Source organism: Prionailurus bengalensis, chromosome C2, assembly GCF_016509475.1.
Source record: "Prionailurus bengalensis isolate Pbe53 chromosome C2, Fcat_Pben_1.1_paternal_pri, whole genome shotgun sequence".
In the NCBI taxonomy this organism is placed as follows: Eukaryota; Metazoa; Chordata; class Mammalia; order Carnivora; family Felidae; genus Prionailurus; species Prionailurus bengalensis.
This window is the reverse complement of record NC_057350.1, coordinates 129,883,719-129,903,247: the sequence shown is the minus strand read 5'-3', so window position 1 is coordinate 129,903,247 and position 19,529 is coordinate 129,883,719. Positions and strand designations below refer to the sequence as shown.

General features: G+C 52.0%; 1 protein-coding gene across 1 annotated transcript in view; it reads right to left on the bottom strand.

Annotated features, from left to right (window-relative positions):
• Window positions 1-4,323: 4,323 nt before the first annotated feature.
• Window positions 4,324-19,529, bottom strand: part of RAB6B (RAB6B, member RAS oncogene family) — a 62,317-nt gene continuing 47,111 nt past the window's right edge. Inside the window, exons 3-8 of the mRNA XM_043595371.1 lie at window positions 16,360-16,413; window positions 16,059-16,164; window positions 14,399-14,510; window positions 13,235-13,328; window positions 10,368-10,434; window positions 4,324-8,796 (exon numbers count right to left, since the gene is read on the bottom strand). Coding sequence (XP_043451306.1) covers window positions 8,732-8,796; window positions 10,368-10,434; window positions 13,235-13,328; window positions 14,399-14,510; window positions 16,059-16,164; window positions 16,360-16,413 — 498 coding nt within the window. The 3' untranslated portion in view covers window positions 4,324-8,731. The remainder of the gene's footprint in view (window positions 8,797-10,367; window positions 10,435-13,234; window positions 13,329-14,398; window positions 14,511-16,058; window positions 16,165-16,359; window positions 16,414-19,529) is intronic.

Sequence of the window (19,529 nt, the reverse complement as noted above, 5' to 3'; positions counted from 1 at the left end):
ACATTTTCTTGTTCTGGAAACAAATTACTGTCGAAAGTAACTTGGAATTTTTGTTTTTAAGTTTAGTTTTCCCTCATTGCTTGCTTTTATTTGTGTGCTTCCCTTTGTTAAGGTGTTGTCCCTTTAACATAAGCTTGACGTAAGGTTAGAAGGGTATTATGAGAATATGATTATCATCTGAAAATTTCTTATCCTCTGCCTCTGTGCTTTAGTCCCTTTTGCTGAAAACAAACCCTGTCTGTGTATGGAACTAGTTGATTTCCATTTGTCCTTGGCTGGTTCACGGTCAATACATCATCTGGTCCTTTGTGAATTCTCAGATGTGTGGGTGTAGTTACAAGGTGGTCTCCTGACGTGTGAAGACAGGTAGAAAACAGCAAGGCTGTGTTGATAGCGGGTCTGTTTTTCATCAGCTTGGTGACTTGTCCACACTCCAGCCTCATAACACTTAGGTTTCAAAAACATGCCCTGAACCCTTGGAGTCATTCCCAGATGACAGAACTGTAAATGCTAAATCCCCAATGCCAAGGGCCTTGTGTGTTCTGGTGGTTTCCCTTAATTGAGGAGTCTGTGGAGATTTAGAAACTGTTGTGGTTTTCTGGATGGCCAAGGGCTCCTGGATGTGTTCGTGTGCTGTTTGGCCCCTGTTTTGTACTCCTAGCTAGAATGCAGTGGAACACATAGGAATGATAGAAGTTCTCCATAGTTTTAACCAGCAGTGAATATACACTTTAAAAAAGAAAAGTCAGCCTCTTCAAAGTGATGCTCTTTGTTGTCTTCTTGAATGTTGGCTTTTTAAATGGCTTTTATAAATTATTAATGCGTTTCTTGGCAAATAAAATAACCTGTCTGGCTCAAAGCAATGAAATGGAACGGTATGGTGAGTACAAATGGGAGCATGTGTTAGGAAGGGTGCAGGCCTGGTTCCACATCTCCAGGGCCTGCAGATTGCAGCATACACAGGAACAAACAGCTGTCCCTACTTCACACACTCAGGGACAAGCTCGGCCAAAGCTTCAGATGAGATCAGGGTGGCTGTGGCTAAGTGAGAAGGTAATCCCAGAAGAGTGTGGTCAGAGCATGATGGGGGTGTGGGTGCTCGGAAAGCACGCAGCACGGGCACCCACCCTGGCTCTGAGGGGTCAGGGGGAGTCTGTATAAACACGGAGCCAATAACATCCGAGTGCGGGAGGTCCCCGCATGTGCTACAGCCCAAGCCTCTGGCTGCCGTCACGTCTTCCTTTGAGTGATTCTAGCTCCACGTGAGACTACAGCTCCCCTCTGCCCTCAACCCTGTTTCCTACACCTCGCTGCTCGCATATGGAATAAGTGCAGGCTGACACGGGGAAGACCTTGGACCTTGACCCTGGTAGAGTTATTATCCTAAAGCCTCAGTGCTGCTAGTGTTCTTTCTGTCCTTTGGATTCTTGGTTTTTGTCCTTATTAGCTAGCAGTGATTTAAGGAAATAGGTAAGAGTAACGAAGCAGAAATCAAAAAGGGTTGTGATAAATGTGACATGTTCACATAATCACAGGTGCTTGTGTGAATAAAAATCAATGGCCTGATGCTTCTGTTAAGAGGCATGTAATCTCTCAGTTTTGCTTTTTTGTTTTTTTCTGGTTAATAAATTGTTATACTTTATTGGAGGAGGCAATATACCAAAAAAATGACAAGGGGAGCAAGGTTGAGTTGTCTTCAAGGCTGAAAGATGATCTTCCGAAGAAGTAATGTCGTACCTCAAACACTGATTCTCAGATGCTGGTGTGCGTCTGAACTATCCGTGCTGCTTGTTAGCCCTTCTGAGGATCCTGGTCCTAAACTTTCAATTCAGTGGCAGATCTGGTGTGGTGTCAGGAATCCGCGTACTTAGTATATGCTTTACCAGGTACGTGGGCTCCTAGGAACACCCTCAGAAGTCCTCTGCCCTGGAGTATCACATGCACCTTCAGTAGGTTTTGTTTTTAAGTCTTTGGGCCATGAGCCCTGTTTAGTTCTTCTAACAGGATGAAGTAAGCACTCATCCTGCTTCCTACTCCTGCGCTACAGTCATTCCACTCTTGTGCATTTTGGGCCAGGATGAGATCAGGAGGGGACTTCCCTCGGGTGCTGGGTAGGAGTTTTGATAGGTGACATGTGTTCTCTCCTCTGTTGGTATCCTCTTGTGGCCCTGCAGCCATTTCTTCATGAGGTGGGAGGCAAGTGTGGCCAGAGTGGAAAGAGATGTCAATCACGGGGGCTGGCAGACAAGGCACAACTGTATGTCACAGATGAGACAGTCATGGCTTGAAAGAGCTCCTTCTTGGGAACATAGCAGTGTCTGAGCCACTGGGTGTGTATGGGCACTGAGACCTGCCCCCAGGCTGGCTGCCACCTGATACGAATGATCCTGTTCCTTGATGAGGGAGAGGTGCAGGCCGCGGGAGATGCCATTGTAGGGGGGTGGCTGCGATGAATACGCCCTCGGCCCACCATTGCTTCTGGCATGCAGTCTTCCACAAGGTATGGGGCACACTACAGACTGGGGGCTCTGGGGGCTGGCCATCCTGTTCTTGATCCCAGCTCTTTTTTCAAGCCCTTTTCCAAGGGGGCCCCTCCACTGCCAGGCACCTGCCAGTTTGCTGGGGTCCTAGCCAACAACAGCTGTTGTTAGCAGGGAGTGCCTGGGTTTGCCACTTCTCTTTTCCCACGGTCTCTGTCTCGGCACCTCCTGGGATCCCAATGTCCCCCTGTGGTCCTGTTAATGTGCAAGGTGCTGACGTTCTGTTGACTTAAGATTATGTTTGAACTGAAATACGTGTTTTTGTTTGTGGTATTTTTGGTATATTTGTGTGTATCAGTATACTTACTTTGGTAGTTTTTCATTTGAGATTAGCAAAGGATTACCAAAGCTCCTTTCTCCACTCTTGCTCACTGGACACCAATACAGCTACAGTGATAAGGAAGGCCACCTTGAGCAGCATCCCTCAGTGCCATGTGGGGCACTTTAGACAGGTCGTTCACCAGCGCTCTGTAATCTTCCCATTGGTGTCTGGGGAGCCCCAGCTGTGCTCTCTTCACCTGGCAAGGGGAGGGGTGCCGGACGGCCGTGCAGGTAGATGCTGTGTCCTCCTCAGGGAGATTATTCCTTCTCCTTGCTGTCTCAAGTCCTGTCACCCTGAGCACTATAATCCTGGGAAATGGCTTCTGGTCTTAGAACAGCTGGACTCTGGCTTTCATCTGGTGTGTGCACTTTGGCTGTCGTCAGGCCTCTGCCCCTTGACATCCCCTGTACCTCCTCTACCTCACATTTTATATCTGGCAGCCAGGAAAGTTAGGCTTAGTGGGCACAGACATCTATTTCCTGTGCCTCCTAATTTAGAGGTACCTTCCTTGAGGTGGCAGATTAGAAGATATTCCAGAAACTTTAGAACTTTTGAAGGGAAGAGATATGTAGTGAAATTGAACTCGAACAAGAATGAGACCCGGTACTCTAGGAATCCCAGCATTCTCGGACTGGGGCAGTTCTATGCCTGATCTTGGCCTTTGTGTCCTCTTTGGATTGGTCCCACAACTGTCCTGGCCTTCAAGGCATCTTTTAGTCTGGAGATGACTGAGCCCTGAAGGGGCCTCTCAAGGATATTCTCTACTTAGTGCAGGAGGAGTGGGAGGTTGTTTGTGGCTGCTTGGTGTCCCCTCAAGAATGATTATGGTTCACCTTAAATTCTTTTTTTTTTTTTTTTTTTAAATTTTTAATGTTTATTTTTGAGAGAGAGACAGCATGAGCAGGGGAGGAGCAGATAGAGAAAGAGACACAGAATCCGAAGCAGGCTCCAGGCTCCGAGGTGTCAGCACAGAGCCGAAAGCAGGGCTCCAACTCACAAACCGTGAGATCATGTCCTGGGCCGAAGTCAGCCGCTCAACCAACTGAGCCACCCAGGCGCCCCACCTTAAATTCTTTAAATGGCTTTCTGGAAATGATCAGAAGGAAGAGAGATTCAGTCCCTGTACCCACCCTTCAAACCCCCAGCCATGGTAAGTGAAGACCAGGGGTGACACACCCCTGAGTCTCAATGCTGCCTGGGGCTTTCCCTTCCATCAGTCTTTAGGGAGAGTGGAGATCATGGAAATGAGTGTGGCTTTAACCTCATCAGTGTGCCTTGCTTTTCCCCCTTCCAAGTATGTGGAGGACCCAGGTCAAGAGGAGGAAGAAGCAGTGGGCTTTGGGTGGTAGGCCCAGCGCCCAGAGAGAAGAGGGTCTTTGTGGAGCAGGCACTTGAAGAAATCTGTTTTTGCACCCCACACCCCATATATGACTGCACCACTTAGAAACATCAGACAAGAGGTTTTGTGTTGAGAATCAGGACAGTTTATTGTTTGATCAACATGCTGAATCTTCCACATTTTACACAGTTTTATGTAAAGTCAATGTGGCCACTTACGCCTGCTGAGCCAGTAAAAGATGGAAACGCCACCCTCTGTGCTCCTCGTGGCCAACCACTTTTAAGGAGATGGGGGAGGGAAAGTGAGGGGACAAGTCGACACACCATGCGATGCTGGCTAGCCTTCCGTGTATGGAGCCTTCCCACTGGAAGGAAGCTCCCAAACCCCACTGTGAGGAGAAACCATGTCCTGCGGGGAGCGTCAGCCACGTAGGGCTCTGGAGCAGAGTTTACACATGAGAGCCCAATGTTTTGGAACACCTAAATAGTTCATCTCAAAAATTCAAAGGGTGCCCTGGTCTGCAGGCGCCCATGACGATCAGAACGTACTTGGAGACCGGGCCTTGTTGGCAATGGAGGAGCATGAAATGTATGTGCATTCTTTCCCAGCTTGCTCGGATATGCTGGACAGAACCTTACACGCTAACCGGAGAAGAGCTGGTCTGAGGAGCCCCCATGCACAGCAGCCCTTCCCGTGCAAGTGCACACGTTTGTACACACAAGTTGGTGATGAAGAATGGAGACACCTTGGCCCTGACTGCTTCTGACTTGCTGGGTGATCACGAGCAAGTCGCCCTCTTGCCTCTGTCTCCCTGCCTGTGAGGCAGGAAGGGTGCCTGTGAGACTGCTGCCTCATGCTGCTGTTGCTGGGTGGCGACGCCTCCCATGCCTGGGGAGAGGTAGTCTGGAGACTAGAGAGCACACGGCCCTGCTTGGTCGCTGCACAAAGACATACTTCTGTTAGGTCACCCCTCACGTGGCTCAGAGCGGACTCCGTCCTTGGCTACCTGTTCTCACTTCCTGACATCCTCACCTGCCTTCTGCCGTGTGAAGGAATGAGGCTGCTCTACCTGCAGGACACCGAAGCCAGCGGTGCCATTCTGTCACACCTGGTACTTGAGGGCAGGGACGCCCAGCACCGCCTTGCCATCAGGAGGACAGAGCTGTTGCACTCAAGATATGTCTGTACACTTAGCTGCTGACATTTGAATCCTGGTTTCTGTTGCCTGAGACACTTGAACTGATCTGGCCACTGCTCCTCAGACCCAGGAGTGTTTCAGGATGTTTGAGGGTGCCTACGGGAAGAGAGTGGGGACAGTGATGGCAGAGAGGCCTCTTGACCCAAAGAGACTTGCTCACAATCACCCAGCTTGCTAACCTTGGACTACACACTCAAGCTGCTGATGTCACACGTTCATTTCTGGCATGTGTGTACATCTATAAATATGCTCTCTGCTTCCTGCATCTCATGCTCTTTTCAGATGTCTGTGGAATAGGAGCTTTACTGCCAGCTTTTCTTTGAGACCCCCAAATTAAAAAAAGGGGACCTGAACACAATGACCCTGGCCGTCTCCCAGGTGAGGGCTAGTCCTCAGGGAGGACTGAACGACGGCTTTGCCTCGTGCTGGCCCATCTGGATTTAGGATGTAACACTCACTAGGGATGCAGAGGCAATTTCATCACCTCTTCTTCAAGGGAATCTGGCCATTTGATGATTGAACCTTAACTCCAAGTCAAGATACCATCTACAGACAAGAGAACGGTGATGGCACCTGCTCAAAACTAGAGCCAAGGAACCAACCCACGTCTGTGTGAGAGATCTGGCTGCCCCAAGAGACCAGAGAGTGAGGTGTGGAAACCAGGCCTGAGGGAGGGAGCGTCATGGGATGGCATGGCACCACTAAGATGGGAGGACAAGAGGAGACAACTGCCCCTGCCTCAGAAGACCCAGGGCTAGGGAGAGCCTGGACTCGAGAGAGGACCCTGTGTATGTGTGAGGAAGGCACGGCTCATTGAGGCCACATCAAGCCAAATGACATCTGCATCTCTTACTGCTCCTAGGCTGTGATGGAAAGAAAAAATGTTCGTGGTGCCTTAAACTGTGTGTGCACTTGAGAAGGTAACTGAGTTTCTACTCTGTTTTTACAGTAATATTTAAGAAAAGCTACTCTTTAGTACCAAGAAAATTATAATCCACCATACATTCATTCACTGGGACCCAATGCAGATCCCAGCAAATGGGGCTGTCCCAGAGGCCACAAACAATGGCCCTCACTGCCAACCAGGCCAGGTGCTGTAATGTGGACTCCTAGAAATTCTCACGAGGTAAGTAAGCACTCTGTTGTTCCAACAAGCACCACTTGGGGGTGTGCCACAGTGGGGGGGGTATTGGCCCACATGGGCGTGCACACCTGTGCATATAAGTATAGAGAGATACGGTGCACATATTCCCATGGCTGTTTTTGCCTGTAGTTTAACACATCTATGCATTAGTTTATTGATGGCAAGACAATCACAAGTTTTTTGACAATATTAAGTATTTCTTATTTCAACACGTTGCAGTACTTCTGAATTTCCAAAACTGTTATCACAATGCAAGTTCCAACTTGAGAGCAGGAAAAACAAGAATATACATTGAGCACATGTATCTCTGTGAGAATGTGTGGAAGGTGTATACACAAGTCTATCTCTATATATAATTATGTACACACATATAAAAACTAAACACATGACATCGGAATTACGTTCATACATCGGTCTTTGCCTACTAGAAGAGCTCAATGTGAATCCTGCTTCCTCTTTTCTTCACCTGAAGATCAATTCCTCTCTAAAGATCAGCTCTGACATACAGTCTCCTTAAACTGAAAGTGTGTGGCAGGCCCACGAGACAAATATCAGTGAGTCCTGCCAGGCTCTACTCCACTTAATTCGGCTGCCATTTTGGATTAGTTTCTGAGAAGTTCTAATGCAACAACTTTAGAGTTCTCCTTTGTGGAGGTGCCCCTCCTACCACTTCCAGATGGTCCTTTAGCTCACCTAGGACATGCGCCCAGCAGTGGAGGCAGAGTCAATGCCAGCCTCAAGGATAGGGTTTACCAAGTGGGGACAGAGTTTCTGCCTACTGCCTGGCTCTGTGCAGGTACAGGTTCAGTAAGTGTGGGTCTATTTGGAATGCTGGCCAAATGGGGTTACATTACTTAGAATTCTCTTCAGAGATTTTACAGGTTCTCAGGATTAAGCCCTTCTCAGAAAAGAGTCAAAATGGCAAGGACGGCGCTCTGGGCAGCCTTCTAGAGACCCCGCCTCAGCAGTACCCTCAGGCAACCAGAGTGCTGCTACGATAGCCACAAAGGTAAGTGCACAAAGATTACACCTGCATTATGCCAGTGGGGCAGAAATGTATCAGGTCAGCTTTTCCAGAACGGCACTCAATAGTATCAGCAACCGAGGATCTGCACATGCATCTTCAAGGTGGCGGTACCGCAGTCCACCCTCCCTTCCCCAATCACAAATACTGTGTGATACAGGCTCTAGCTTCCCAGACGTCCAAAGAGGAAGGCTTCAGGGTGGCACACACTGAGTTTCTCTTTGCCTTTCCCTTAGATTCAACCCACACTTGTGGGCTGAATGATGGGAAGGTTGGTTAGAACATTTCAGAACCACACACGGTGCCCCAAGGCTATAAACCACACATGGACACAAGCCCACGGTTGCCGACAGCACCTCATCCTTCCTTCCGATGACCTCTTGATCTGCCAATAACTGAGTGGACCACAGAGAACACAGGTTGCCTGTGGCAAGTGCCTTCCACCCCCTTCAGGGCTTTTCAGAGAGGGGAGGGGAGAGGCAGGAGTAATTCCAGTGAGGCCTGCTGCCGGGCTCCCTGCTGTCCACAGCGTCTTAATTCCACCTCGGGGCCATGGCTAATGTCCCACTCTGGCCACGGAAGAAGGACAGAGTTAAAAGTTGCCTCTTCAGAGGCTGTTTTGTTCAGTGTTTGATTTAACCAGGTAGGGCCTGTTTGGTAGGGTCTGGGATTGGAGCCTAATTAAGTTGCCCAGTTAATTGTTGGAATTTATTGGGCTGGGATGGGAGGAGGGCAGAGGTGATTAACGGTTCAAAGAGGACAGGAAGGAGGAGGTGTGTGGAAAAGGTTCTCTGTAAGTTTACAAATATACAAAAACAAAAAGCACATCTTTTAAATAAAAATGACTACATTTTTATCTGGCAAAAAGTTGTATACACATGATTTTAAATTTTTTTTAAATTTTAACAGTTTTTGGCAATCTTAATAAAGTACAATATATTACAACCAAACCAAAAAATAGTTGTTTAAGTAACAGCTGTTAAGAGTGACGTGATCCCTGATGCCCAGCCTCCCTCCCCACCCCACCCTACTCCTAGAGACAGAGAGAAAAGAAAAATCCTCCCATCTTGATAAGCTCATTTCCCACCCCCCTTAGGAAGCTAACCAATAGGAAGCAACACAACAAGCGAGTAGTGTCAAAGGAAGCTGGCAGGTCAGGCTGCATTAGCAGGAGCAGCCGCCCTCACTGGCTGGGGGTTCCTGGGGTTTGTCCAGCTTGATGTCGATCACTGCAGGGAGCTGCGCTAAGGAAGATGACTCACAGAGAAACTACCACCCTGGCTCATGTCCCTGTGCATCCCTCAGCTGCCCCACACAGATCCTCTGTCTTTCCACAAACACCTAGGGACTTGGCTCTGTGCTTGGCCTGGGGAGGAAGGATGCAGGGTCACCAGTTCCCACCCCTCTTCTTCATACAACTCCTCACCCCTACCCACCTGAAGCAAAGCTCATTTGGGCTGTGGGATGACTGTAAACACAAGCAAGAGAGGCCCTTTCTCAGAAGCCTTCCTGGTGACCAGTGCCTCAGCCTTGTTTACCTATCGATCCCACCCTATAGATGTGCACTGGAGGTGGACAGCCCGCTGGCCAGGCATGGATTCCATCTCTTAGCACGGGGCTAAGTGTGCCTTGCTCTAGTCCCTCGCAGCAACACTGACCCCTCAGGCTCTAGTCAGAGCCTGTCACTTAGACTCTGAGGATGCTGCCGGGGGAAGCCACTTCCCCAGGGCAGGGCCTCCGCACAGCCCCCTCTCCAGCCCTTCCCACGGGTGCCCGGGGGCTGTGGGCTGGAGGAGCACTGATCAGAACCACCAGAGGAATGGGTTCAAGATGCACAGTCAGGCTGCCACTCCTCCCACACTGGCCTGATCACCGCACAGAAGGCCTCTTCCTGGGCAGCGCTTTGAGGCCTGCTGCAGGCGTCCCGGGATGTTTCTGTGGCACCTGCTTAAGGACTAGGGGAGGGACTCTTTTGGCTTTAAGTACTATAAAGAGCCATGCTTCTTCTAAAGGTCACATTTTCTCTCCTTGCCACTTTTTGGCCATGGCGTATATTTTGAGTATTCATTTATCTCTGATTTTTCCTACACCTCAGTTTTCTTATGTGTGTGTACGCAAATAACGTTTTTATCTTGTTTATCTTGTGTATATACGCATGAACACTTTTTTTTTGTAACATGGCAGAGTATGTATAAATAACTGCCTTCCTTCCCACTGGGAAAAAGTCAAGACTACCTCTCTGCACCTCAATTTCAGCTTCTGAGTGTCACCTGAGGTTTGGGATAGACCGTGCAAGCGGCACGCGGACCTTGTCCCACAGAGCAGTGGACACTATGGGGCTGTGCAGGGCTGGGCCGAGGAAGCAGGCAGGACGTGGTAGGAAGTGTGTCGGGTAGAGCAGGTTGAACCATGTTCTGGATGTACACGGCCTTCCTGTGCAGCAGACACTCTACTTGTATCCATGAAATACAAAGTGATGTTCACTGTAAACATGGGCAGAGTTACTATTTTTCACTCCCCGCCCTACACTGTCACTCACATCCCTGTGTTACCCAATCCCCCACTGCTTTACAAGTAGAAGCTTAGGCTGTTAGAGCTGGATGAGGTGTTCAAGCCCTTGGAGTTCAGCCCTGTCCTGGCACAGAGGAGGCCCCACATCATACTCACCAGCAGAGAAGGATGGGCTGGAGACGAGGCGAGGCTCGCCCACTGCTCTAAAATACTAAGTGAATACATCAATGGATAAATGGCTTCTCCGGCATCTTTCACTCACTTACAACTTATCAAAGGAAAAGGATACTCCCTTCTTTGCTTTTCTCCTGGACATTCTCCATTCCAGGCAGAGCTGACGCCACACGTCGGAAGAGCTGGAGAGAGGGGGAGATGCAGCATGAAACCCATCCCTCCTGTCCCCACAGCTACGTCTCTACCCTCTTGCCTCTTCTTGTCCTGACCCCGGGCCTTGCTTTCCTGTCTGTCCTGCTAACTGTGCCCTGGAGGGCAGGGGCTGCACCTAACCTCTCTCCCTTGCCCGTAGCACCTGTCACAGGTCTGGGCCCTGGCAGGCCTGTCACCCAGGCAGCCTGGCCATGGGTCACCAGGAGCTGTGTATCAGTCATGGTGACTGTGAGGGATCTACCCCAGTGCAGAAAATCTAGGCCCTTAGGTGGGCTCCTGTCCCACTGGCCATGTGGGGCACCAACTTTTAACCTGCCCTCAAGACAAATGACCCTCTCCCTAGGGGGTTCTAGGAGTCCACAGGCATCGAGGCAGAAGGGTACCGGGAGCCAGGGCCACACAGTCACATCGGAAAGAGAATTCTGAGAGAAGAGCACACGGGTGAGACCGTGAAATTGTGGGCTTGGGTGTGGGTGTTAGTGTGATGCGTATGCTGTATGTGGAGGCATATGTGTGGAGTATGTGGATGTGCGGTATCTGTGAATTTGTGTAAGTGTGTGAGAGAATGTCTGTAGGGCGTGTGCACATGTGGGGCTTCTGTGTAAGTCTGCGTAAGTGCACAGGGAGAATTGTGTGTGTGTGGTGTGTACGCCCGTGTGCACATGGGGATGGGTGCGTGGGGATGTCAGGTGCGGCAGGCATGGAACCTAGGAGGTGACAAGCACAAAGCAGAAGTTTAAGGCACCGGAAGATTCTGAACACCCCCTTCTCCTCCACCACATACACTGACTCCGGAGACTCAAGTGAGATAAGGTAGGTCTTGTTCATGGTCTCACCCTAGAGCCCAGCTCTATGAGAGCACCCAGGTTGGTAGCAGGGCCAACAGTGGTGAGGACCCGAGTGGGGAAGTCACTGGTGGGCCTGGCGGTGTTTGGGACCCTCTGGGCAGGCCGCAGAGGAGGCCCCAAGTCGGGCAGGAAGAAGTGAGCGAGGGTGCTAAGGGTCCGGTCGCTCCTCTGGAGCTTTCCTTCATGGCCTTCCCCAGGCAGCCCTGCTCTGCCTGTCAAAATGGTCACAGCCTCTGCCACCAGCCAAACTGGCAGCTAGAAGGAACCTCCTGGGGTGCCGTGTGGGGTCTCTGAGAGCAGAAATAATCAGGCTTAGAGTCCAGGAGTCTGCACTGCATGAAGACTCCTGAACTAAATGGGGTTTGGACAGACCACATTTAACTCCTGCTTAGACCATCATCTGGGTTCCAGAGCATGGTAAGATAACAGAGGCATCAGCATCTCCCTGCGCCTGACCCCTGGGGCAGAAGCTACCCGCCTTATGGAATGCTGCCTGTGGTTTCCCCGCTGCCCATGACTTCCCATCAGGGCCACACACAGCAGCAGCTCAGTGCCTCCTACATGCTCCAGGGACAGGCAGCCCCTGCTCCAGGAGATGCCACAGCAGTGCTGGGAAGGGCATGGGCGTGAACAGAGCCATGACGAGGGCACTCCGGGCACCATCCATGTCGGGTGAACCGTCACCGCATCCAGACCAGCTGCTGCATGGACAGCCTGATGTAGCGCTCCCAGGCACTGCTGGGGTGGGGGGTGGGGGGCAGGGTGGAAGTGACACCCTTGTGGAGCCATGCTCTTCACTGAGCCCACTCCCTATGCCGCAGCACCCCTCCTGTTGCACCCGCGCTCACGGGTTACCTTTGTCTGCAACACTCTCCTTCCTCACCTCTTCAAGCCCTCTCTTCCTTGAAGGCAGGGGCTCCTAACCTTTCCTGAACCAAAGACCCCCTCTGGCAGTCTGCTGAAGCCTATGGGCTCCTTGTAAGTGTGTGACATCAATTCTACAGGAGTTTAAAAATGAACTGAAATACACTTATAAAATCTCTAAAGACAAGTTTGTTACACAGCAGCGAATCTGCTTCCCCATGAGCATGTTAAACAGCAAGAGCTGGCAGCAGGTCCCGTAGTAACCCCTTGAACTGCAGTGGCAATGTGGGGAAAGGCCGAGGGACCCGTCACACCGCAAGGTGACAAGAACAGGGCTGGGATGTCTACTGTGATGAAGTCACAGGCACTGCCCCCATCACGGAGTCCTGTTGCCTGCATTCATTGCTGAAGGAAGGGCTGAAGAGCAGTCAGAGGCCAGTGAAGACGGAGGAGTAGCTTTTTCCCACCCAAGTCCACTGACCTGCTGATTCCCACCGGTGGACTCCTTGGGGGTCTGGGGACCTAGGGAGCCCCCTGCTGTGAGGCGAGTAACCCCCCACTATGGCTTCTCTGATGGGCTCAATTTCCCAGGCCTCGCTTCCTGCAAGCTCCAACCGCACCATGGGCGGACTCCTTTCTCCAAGCCCACCCGGCCCTGCACAGCCCGGAGCACTTGCCGAGCACGAGGCCATGAACGCCAAAATACTGGTTGAACTGAATTTCCTGTACCCCCTTCCCAAATGAGGTAAGATGCCAGGGAAATGTTGCTCCTCTCACCTGGAAGTTGGTGGCTGGACACACAGCATGTTACATGGGCCACGCAACTGGCTGCCTGAATAATGGCTAATGATGACGTACTTGCAGACACCCCCCGACAGCGAGCACTCTTTCCCTCTCGTGTGCCTTCCCAGCTCTGAAAGTTGTCATCTTGTTTCCCATTAGGTGGGGTTTATAGTGCCCAGGCTGCCTGCCCCAGCCTGGTCACCAGCCCCTCAGGCCCACGAGTGATGTGGCCCTGTGGCCCGGCTGGCTGGACTCAGCGCCAGGCGCATCCTACCTGCTTCACATTGTAGCCAGTCTTGGCGCTGGTCTCGATGAACATGACGCTCAGTTCTTTGGCACGCTGCTCCCCCTCCTCGATGGTTATCTGCCTGCGAGTGAGGGGAGGGGGGGAAATGAGCCCCCGGTAGAGGCAAAGGGAACACCCTGAGATGAGGAGGGCCTGGCCCACTAGTCAGCCCTGGGGACAGGGCTCCGATCCAGGGCCCCCGTCCAGCACGAAGGGCACAGAGCACGGCCGGACACCAGCTCTCCCCTTCTCCTTCCACAGTGCCTTCCCTCTCAGCAGCAGGCCCTGCAGCGGGCAGCGGGCCTTCCCATACCTGCCCGCCCCCCAAGGGGTCCACCATCCCGTGCAGCCACATCTAGAAAGCACTTTGAGCCACATATCGCCTCTGGGGTGGTGTCAACAGTCCCCGTTCCACAGGAGGACAGTGAGGTTAGAAGTGACTGCCTCAACCTCATACTTAGGGCTTACTTAACAACAGACCTGTGCTTTGAACCTCATTCCCCTTACGTCAAGGACAGGACCCCAATAACGCAGGCTCTGAGTCAGATAATTCTGTAGATGGTCAGAGCACACTTCACGAAGCTCATAGTCCAGGACCCGTTGCTTTATCTGACTGAGTCAGGTCCCATGAGATAAGTGGACGAATGCACATAGGTGGCACCTAAGTCAGCCCTGTCTGTGCACTGGAGGCGGCCACGGAGCAGCCTCTTTGGAGGAAGTGTCCCACCCAACCAGACACAGCAACAGACAGGAAATTCTGCATGTTCACACCTGGGGACCAGAACCCTCACACCAGCGCAGGCATCTCATGGGCAGAGACAAAGCACAAGCAGAAGCCCACGGAGGCCTGAGGGACTGCTGTCTGCAGCTGTGTTGTGGCCACGGCCAGGCCCCAGACCACTCCATGCAGACGTCCCTCAGAGCAGTGTCTCTACTGGCAGTGGAAGGTGGGGCTTCAGAGCTGAGACACTGTGGGGCAAGGGTCTACCAGGTGCTCTTGGAGCCTCCAGCGCCCCAGGCGCATGGGGACAGATCAGAAGCACAGACTCGCCACTCACGCGATCCCGGAACTCCTTGTCCAGGAGGAGCTGCGGAGCAGTGGAGGGTGGGCCGGGCCCGCCAGCACCCTGCACCTTGCACCCTCACACCTACCTCTTGTCTGCCAGGTCCGTCTTGTTGCCCACCAGCATGATGATGACATCGCTGCCCCTCTCTGTCCTGACGTCGTCAATCCACTTCGAGGTCTGCTGGAAGGAGTTGAGATCTGGAGGCGGAGTGGGGACACAACAGAGTGAGAGCCAGCCCGAGCGGGGCGAGGGGGAAGGTGGGAAGGGGCAGCAGGAAGGAGGGGGACTGTGCATCCTCATACCCAGACCACTGGGTCTGGGCCTTCCAGGCTGGGGACCCATGCGTCTGTGGAGTTGCTGCCTCTGGGCCCTGCAGAGACCCTCATGTGGCTGACCCACTCCCTGGAAGACACCCTGTTGGAAGGTCACTGTCATAATGTGCTACACGGACTAGTGGTTTTAGGGGCCCACCTGAGAATCAGAACTGACTTTGGGGGCTCAGAGAAGAGCATGAGAAATGGGTACACTGGACTTGGCTGAGTTTGGAAGCGTGTGTGTTGGCAGGGGACCATAGGAGCCCCTGGGGAGGAAGGCCCTACCGAGTGGCTTCCCACTGAGGGGAGCTCAGGTTGGCTCGGGAAAGGCCAGATTTCCAAAGAGAACCCTCAGGATCTGTGAGCAGGAGGGGGAAGGCGGCCCCAGGAGAGACAAGAGCAATGAGAGATAAGTCCGCTTCAGGGCAGCCCCTTCCTCAGTCAGAAGACGTGGGGAGTAGTTGCAGGGTGATGTCCACCCCTCGGCGGCACACACATCTGAGGGGCTGAGGGGAGGCAGCCTATCTCGGGAAGCCTCGGTTTCCCCCAGCCTGCTCTCTCCCCTGCTCCCGTCAGGCTGCACAAACCCAGGCTGAAGGCCCCATCTCTCACCCGTATTCAGGGTAGGTGGGGAGCCTGTAGTCAGGGAGGGATGGAAAGAGGGGCCGGGCGGAGCCAGGGACCGCGGACTCGACTCGAAGCAGTGGGACGCACACTGTTTCCCCACATGATCTCAGTGCTGTGGCTGGCGCCCAGGGTGCCCTCCCGCCACCAGCGCGACCACAGCACAAGGGCTCACCGGGTGTGGTCTGCTGCACCCGCCCGGGCAGCTGCAGCTCTGCACCTGCCCTGGGCCCCCCCGGGACGGGCCTCCCTCAGGGCTGTGCAGTTGCTCTCAAGAACAGCTGTTCTGGCTACGAGAGCTGCGCTGTGTGAGAAGTGCTCTCCCAGCCCCACTTGGCCTCTCCTTCCAGCAGACCCAGTGAGGAGCTGGGATGCCAGCTGGTAAAACCATGGCTGCCAGGTCAGACTGGTCCAAAGACCAGTGTCTGCTCCCATCCTGACACACACACACACACACAGAAGTCACTCCACAAGGGTCTTTCTGGCCGTCAGGGCCAAGGAGGGCAGGTGGGAGTAGGGCCAGCCTCCTGAGCATCTCTGCTCAGTTCTACATAGAGGTCCCTGCTGAGCAGGGCCAGCTCAGTCCTGTACACAGGAGAGTCGGGGGAGGTGGACACATGCTGGTGTTGGAAGGCAACTCACCCCACCACTAAGGACCTGTCTTCTTGCAGTCAGTAGACAAGCACATACGTGGGCATACACATGCATGTGTGCTCATGCGCGCGCGCGCACACACACACACACACACACACAGGCCCTGGAGCCTCTGTGAGCCACCCTCCCTCTGCCCCCAGGACCCACACTCACTTGTGATGTCATACACCACCACGGCCACCGTGGAGTCTCGGATGTAGCTGGGGATCAGGCTGCGGAACCTCTCCTGGCCGGCCGTGTCCCAGAGCTGCAGCCGCACCTGTCACAAGGGGTGGGACCGTGGACAAGGGGTTCAGTGCCGTCTTCACGGTGGGGTGGGGGCTGGGGGAGGCCCTGGTTCTGTGACACCGGCACTGCCAACTCTGGGGCAGGAGTGGGCTCTCTCAGTGGAGCCCGGTGACGGGCTCCGAGGCAGGCCCTCCCTAGCCTTCTAGTTCTAAAGTCTGGCACTCACCGTACGATCCTCCAAGTACATAGTTTTTGACAGGAAGTCAATCCCAATGGTTGCCTGTTAGAGAAAAGCAAAGAAAGGTTAAAATTCAAAGGTGTCAGGTAAGGGCAAAAGCCCAGTGATGCAGGCGGTGACAGCCAGCAAAAGAGGGGATACCCATGCCAAGCCTAAGGCGGGTCCTGCTCTGCTGTCTCTGCCCCCACCCCCGCACTCGACAGTGAGCCCAGTGGTCCCTCTCAGAGGAAGCGGGTTGGTGCCAAGTAAGAATGAGGACGGGTCTTCAGGAAATGACAAAAGTATTTGCGCAGGGGACGACAGATCCAGGTGAGAAGGCTTCCCCAGGATCAAGGCCACTGGCAGGCGTATCTCCTGCCCTCCTTGGGTGGGGGCCTCGAGAAGCAAGAGCTGAGTGGTCTCCCTGCCAAAGCCCGCTTGGCCTCACCTGCCTCCCACTCTCACAGCCTCCTGGAACTCAGGCACCCAGGCTTGGGTTCATCACTGCCCCCAGCAGGCAGGAGTGGAGTGGGCGCAGGGCGACTTGCTGCTGTGTGGTCAGCTGGCTTTCCTCAGGGGCATCACAAACCACCCCGAACAGCATGTCCTGGGGAAACCACGCTGACTCTTTTCTACCTAAACCAACACATTAGGAGCCAACCGTCCCCAGTACACCTATGCCACACCTATGCCCTCTCTTTCCTGGCACTGGGGAGAGGCGGTTGGACAGGGTGCAGTCAGCCTTGTGGCCAGATGGCAGGGACCCATCACTCACTTGCTGTGGCCTTGGGCAGGCCATCCAACCTCTCTGAGCTCACCTGCATCTATGATAGGAGCTATGATAGCATCTATGATAGGAGCTAAGAAGTTGTCCGTGTGAAATGGAGATGTCACTGCTATGTAGTTAACAATAATGAAGACTCAGACACAGCCTGAATGTCCACGGCACTGATTAAGTACAGTGTGGTACATCCATGTGATTAGAATCCTTGGCAGTCATTTAAAATCAGATTCTTGAAAATATTTAAGGATTTGAGGAAATGGTCAAATGAAAAAAAGCAGGTTGTAAACATCATGTATATAGAATAGTATGATCCCAATTTGATGAACTGAAATAGAGACATAAGTATTTTTCATATTTTCTTAGATACTAAAATTAAGGGACTACAGTAAAGCCTTAATAATTCCAGTATGAGTAACAATATTGTGGGTAATTTTTTTTTTGCTTCCTTTGTTATACTTTCCTTTATTTTCTACACTTGCTACAATGAACATGTAATAGTTCTAAAGGCAGAAATAGAGTATTTTGAAACAAAAATAAAGATTAAAAATTAAGCTTAATTGTATGGGAAGCTGTGCAGTGACTTCTGATTACAAAGACCACAACCCAGGGAAGCCCAAGGAAACAGAACCCATGTCTGCAGGTCCCAGGTGGTCTGCAAGCATGCCAGGTACCCATACATTCAGACCTCCAACTCAATTCTACAGAGGAGTTAAAGTGGCTGCATCCCCATGGAAGGTTGCTTTAATGCAAAGCTGTGGAGTGTTGAGGAATCTTACAATTCTAGAACATGGGTGCTAGCCACACACCTTAGACATACCCCAATTCAATCCAAACCCAAATTTAATTTGAAGATGAAAGACCAGGGCACGCCTGGTGTGACTTTACTAGTCATGGGTGAAGCTGGAAGGGTCAGCACTAAAACACTGGTATCACTTGGGTTCTTTCTACCTCAGCTTGGCACACCTTTCCTACATGGTGTAGTCACTGGGGAACAAGTCTGGAATTGACAAGTGGCTTATGGACCCAGCCATGTTCCTTAAGTCACACAATATCCACTAAATGATCTACATTAGAGTGACAGTCCTTGTCTTCCGATACCCTTAAGGAGAAATGTGCCGACCACATGGAAATCTCTCACTTCATCAGTGCTCCACTGGCTCTCCAGCGAGTGCCAGGTTCCTTCTGTAAAGTGACCCTTGAGCTAAAACCCAGGTACATGACCTTGGATTGGTGGCTATCCTCCCATATGCAGTCTCCCTTATGTTTTTTTTAATGTTTATTTTTGAGAGAGAGCGAGAGGGGGAGGAACAGAGAGAGAGACAGAGAGAGAGACAGAATCCAAAGTAGGCTCCAGGCCCTGAGCTATCAGCACAAAGCCCAATGCAGGGCTCAAACTCATGAACTGTGAGCTCATGACCTGAGCCAAAGTCAGATGCTTAACCGATTGAGCCACCCAGGCTCTCCTACAGTCTCCCTTTCTAGTAGTAGAACTCTAGATGTGTACACGGATTCATGGCTACCCCCAAATAAAGATGGTATTTCCCAGCTTCCTTTGCAGGTGGGGAGCTAAATTCTGGTCAATGGGATATGAAGGTGATGGATGCATCTTCCGGGATGGGTCCTTCCTGGGGGCGGGGGGGGGGGGGGGGCGGGGTAGGCTGACATGCCCACAGCTGCCCTCCTTCCTCTTCTGGTGGCTTGGAACGAAGGTGGGTGGTGTTGAGTCATATTGGCCCATCCAGATGAAGGTGACAGAGTAGTGATAACAGACCAACAAGATGGAGAAAGCCTGAGTCCCTGACCCAGAGTAGCCACCTCAATAGCCCTAGACTGCTTACACCCAGACTACTGTGTGAGAGAGAAAAGAACTTCTACTTTGCTTAAGCTACTGTTATCTTAGGTTTCTTTTAACACCAACAATAGCCTAACCAATAGAGCAAAGAACCATGGGGAAACATATCTCTCAAAGGTAGGCAGCATGGATGTGATGGTGATATTCTTGATTATGGTGTAACAATGACAACTCCAATTTACCTCATGTGGGAACAAGGCACTTCTGCTTCCATGAAGGACTGAAAAGTCACCAGATGACATGACAAGAATTGTGCCATTTGGATCAAGCCTTGGCAAAGCTCAACTCAGTGGCCTCCACAATCATAAACACCCACTATTGGACAGCCACATAGTTTATCTCCAATCACCCCTCACAAAAGCCTGACCACATCAGTGGTACTGAGGAAATGAAGGCTGGAAGAAGCCAACTTCCTACCTCTTCAGCTCTCTCCCACCTTTAGTCCCACTCTCATGGTTCTTCCACAGCAGAGAAATATCTGGTTCCTTAAGTGACCACTCTGTACCCACCAAGCCAGGCTACTGAGCCACAGCAGATCCTCCA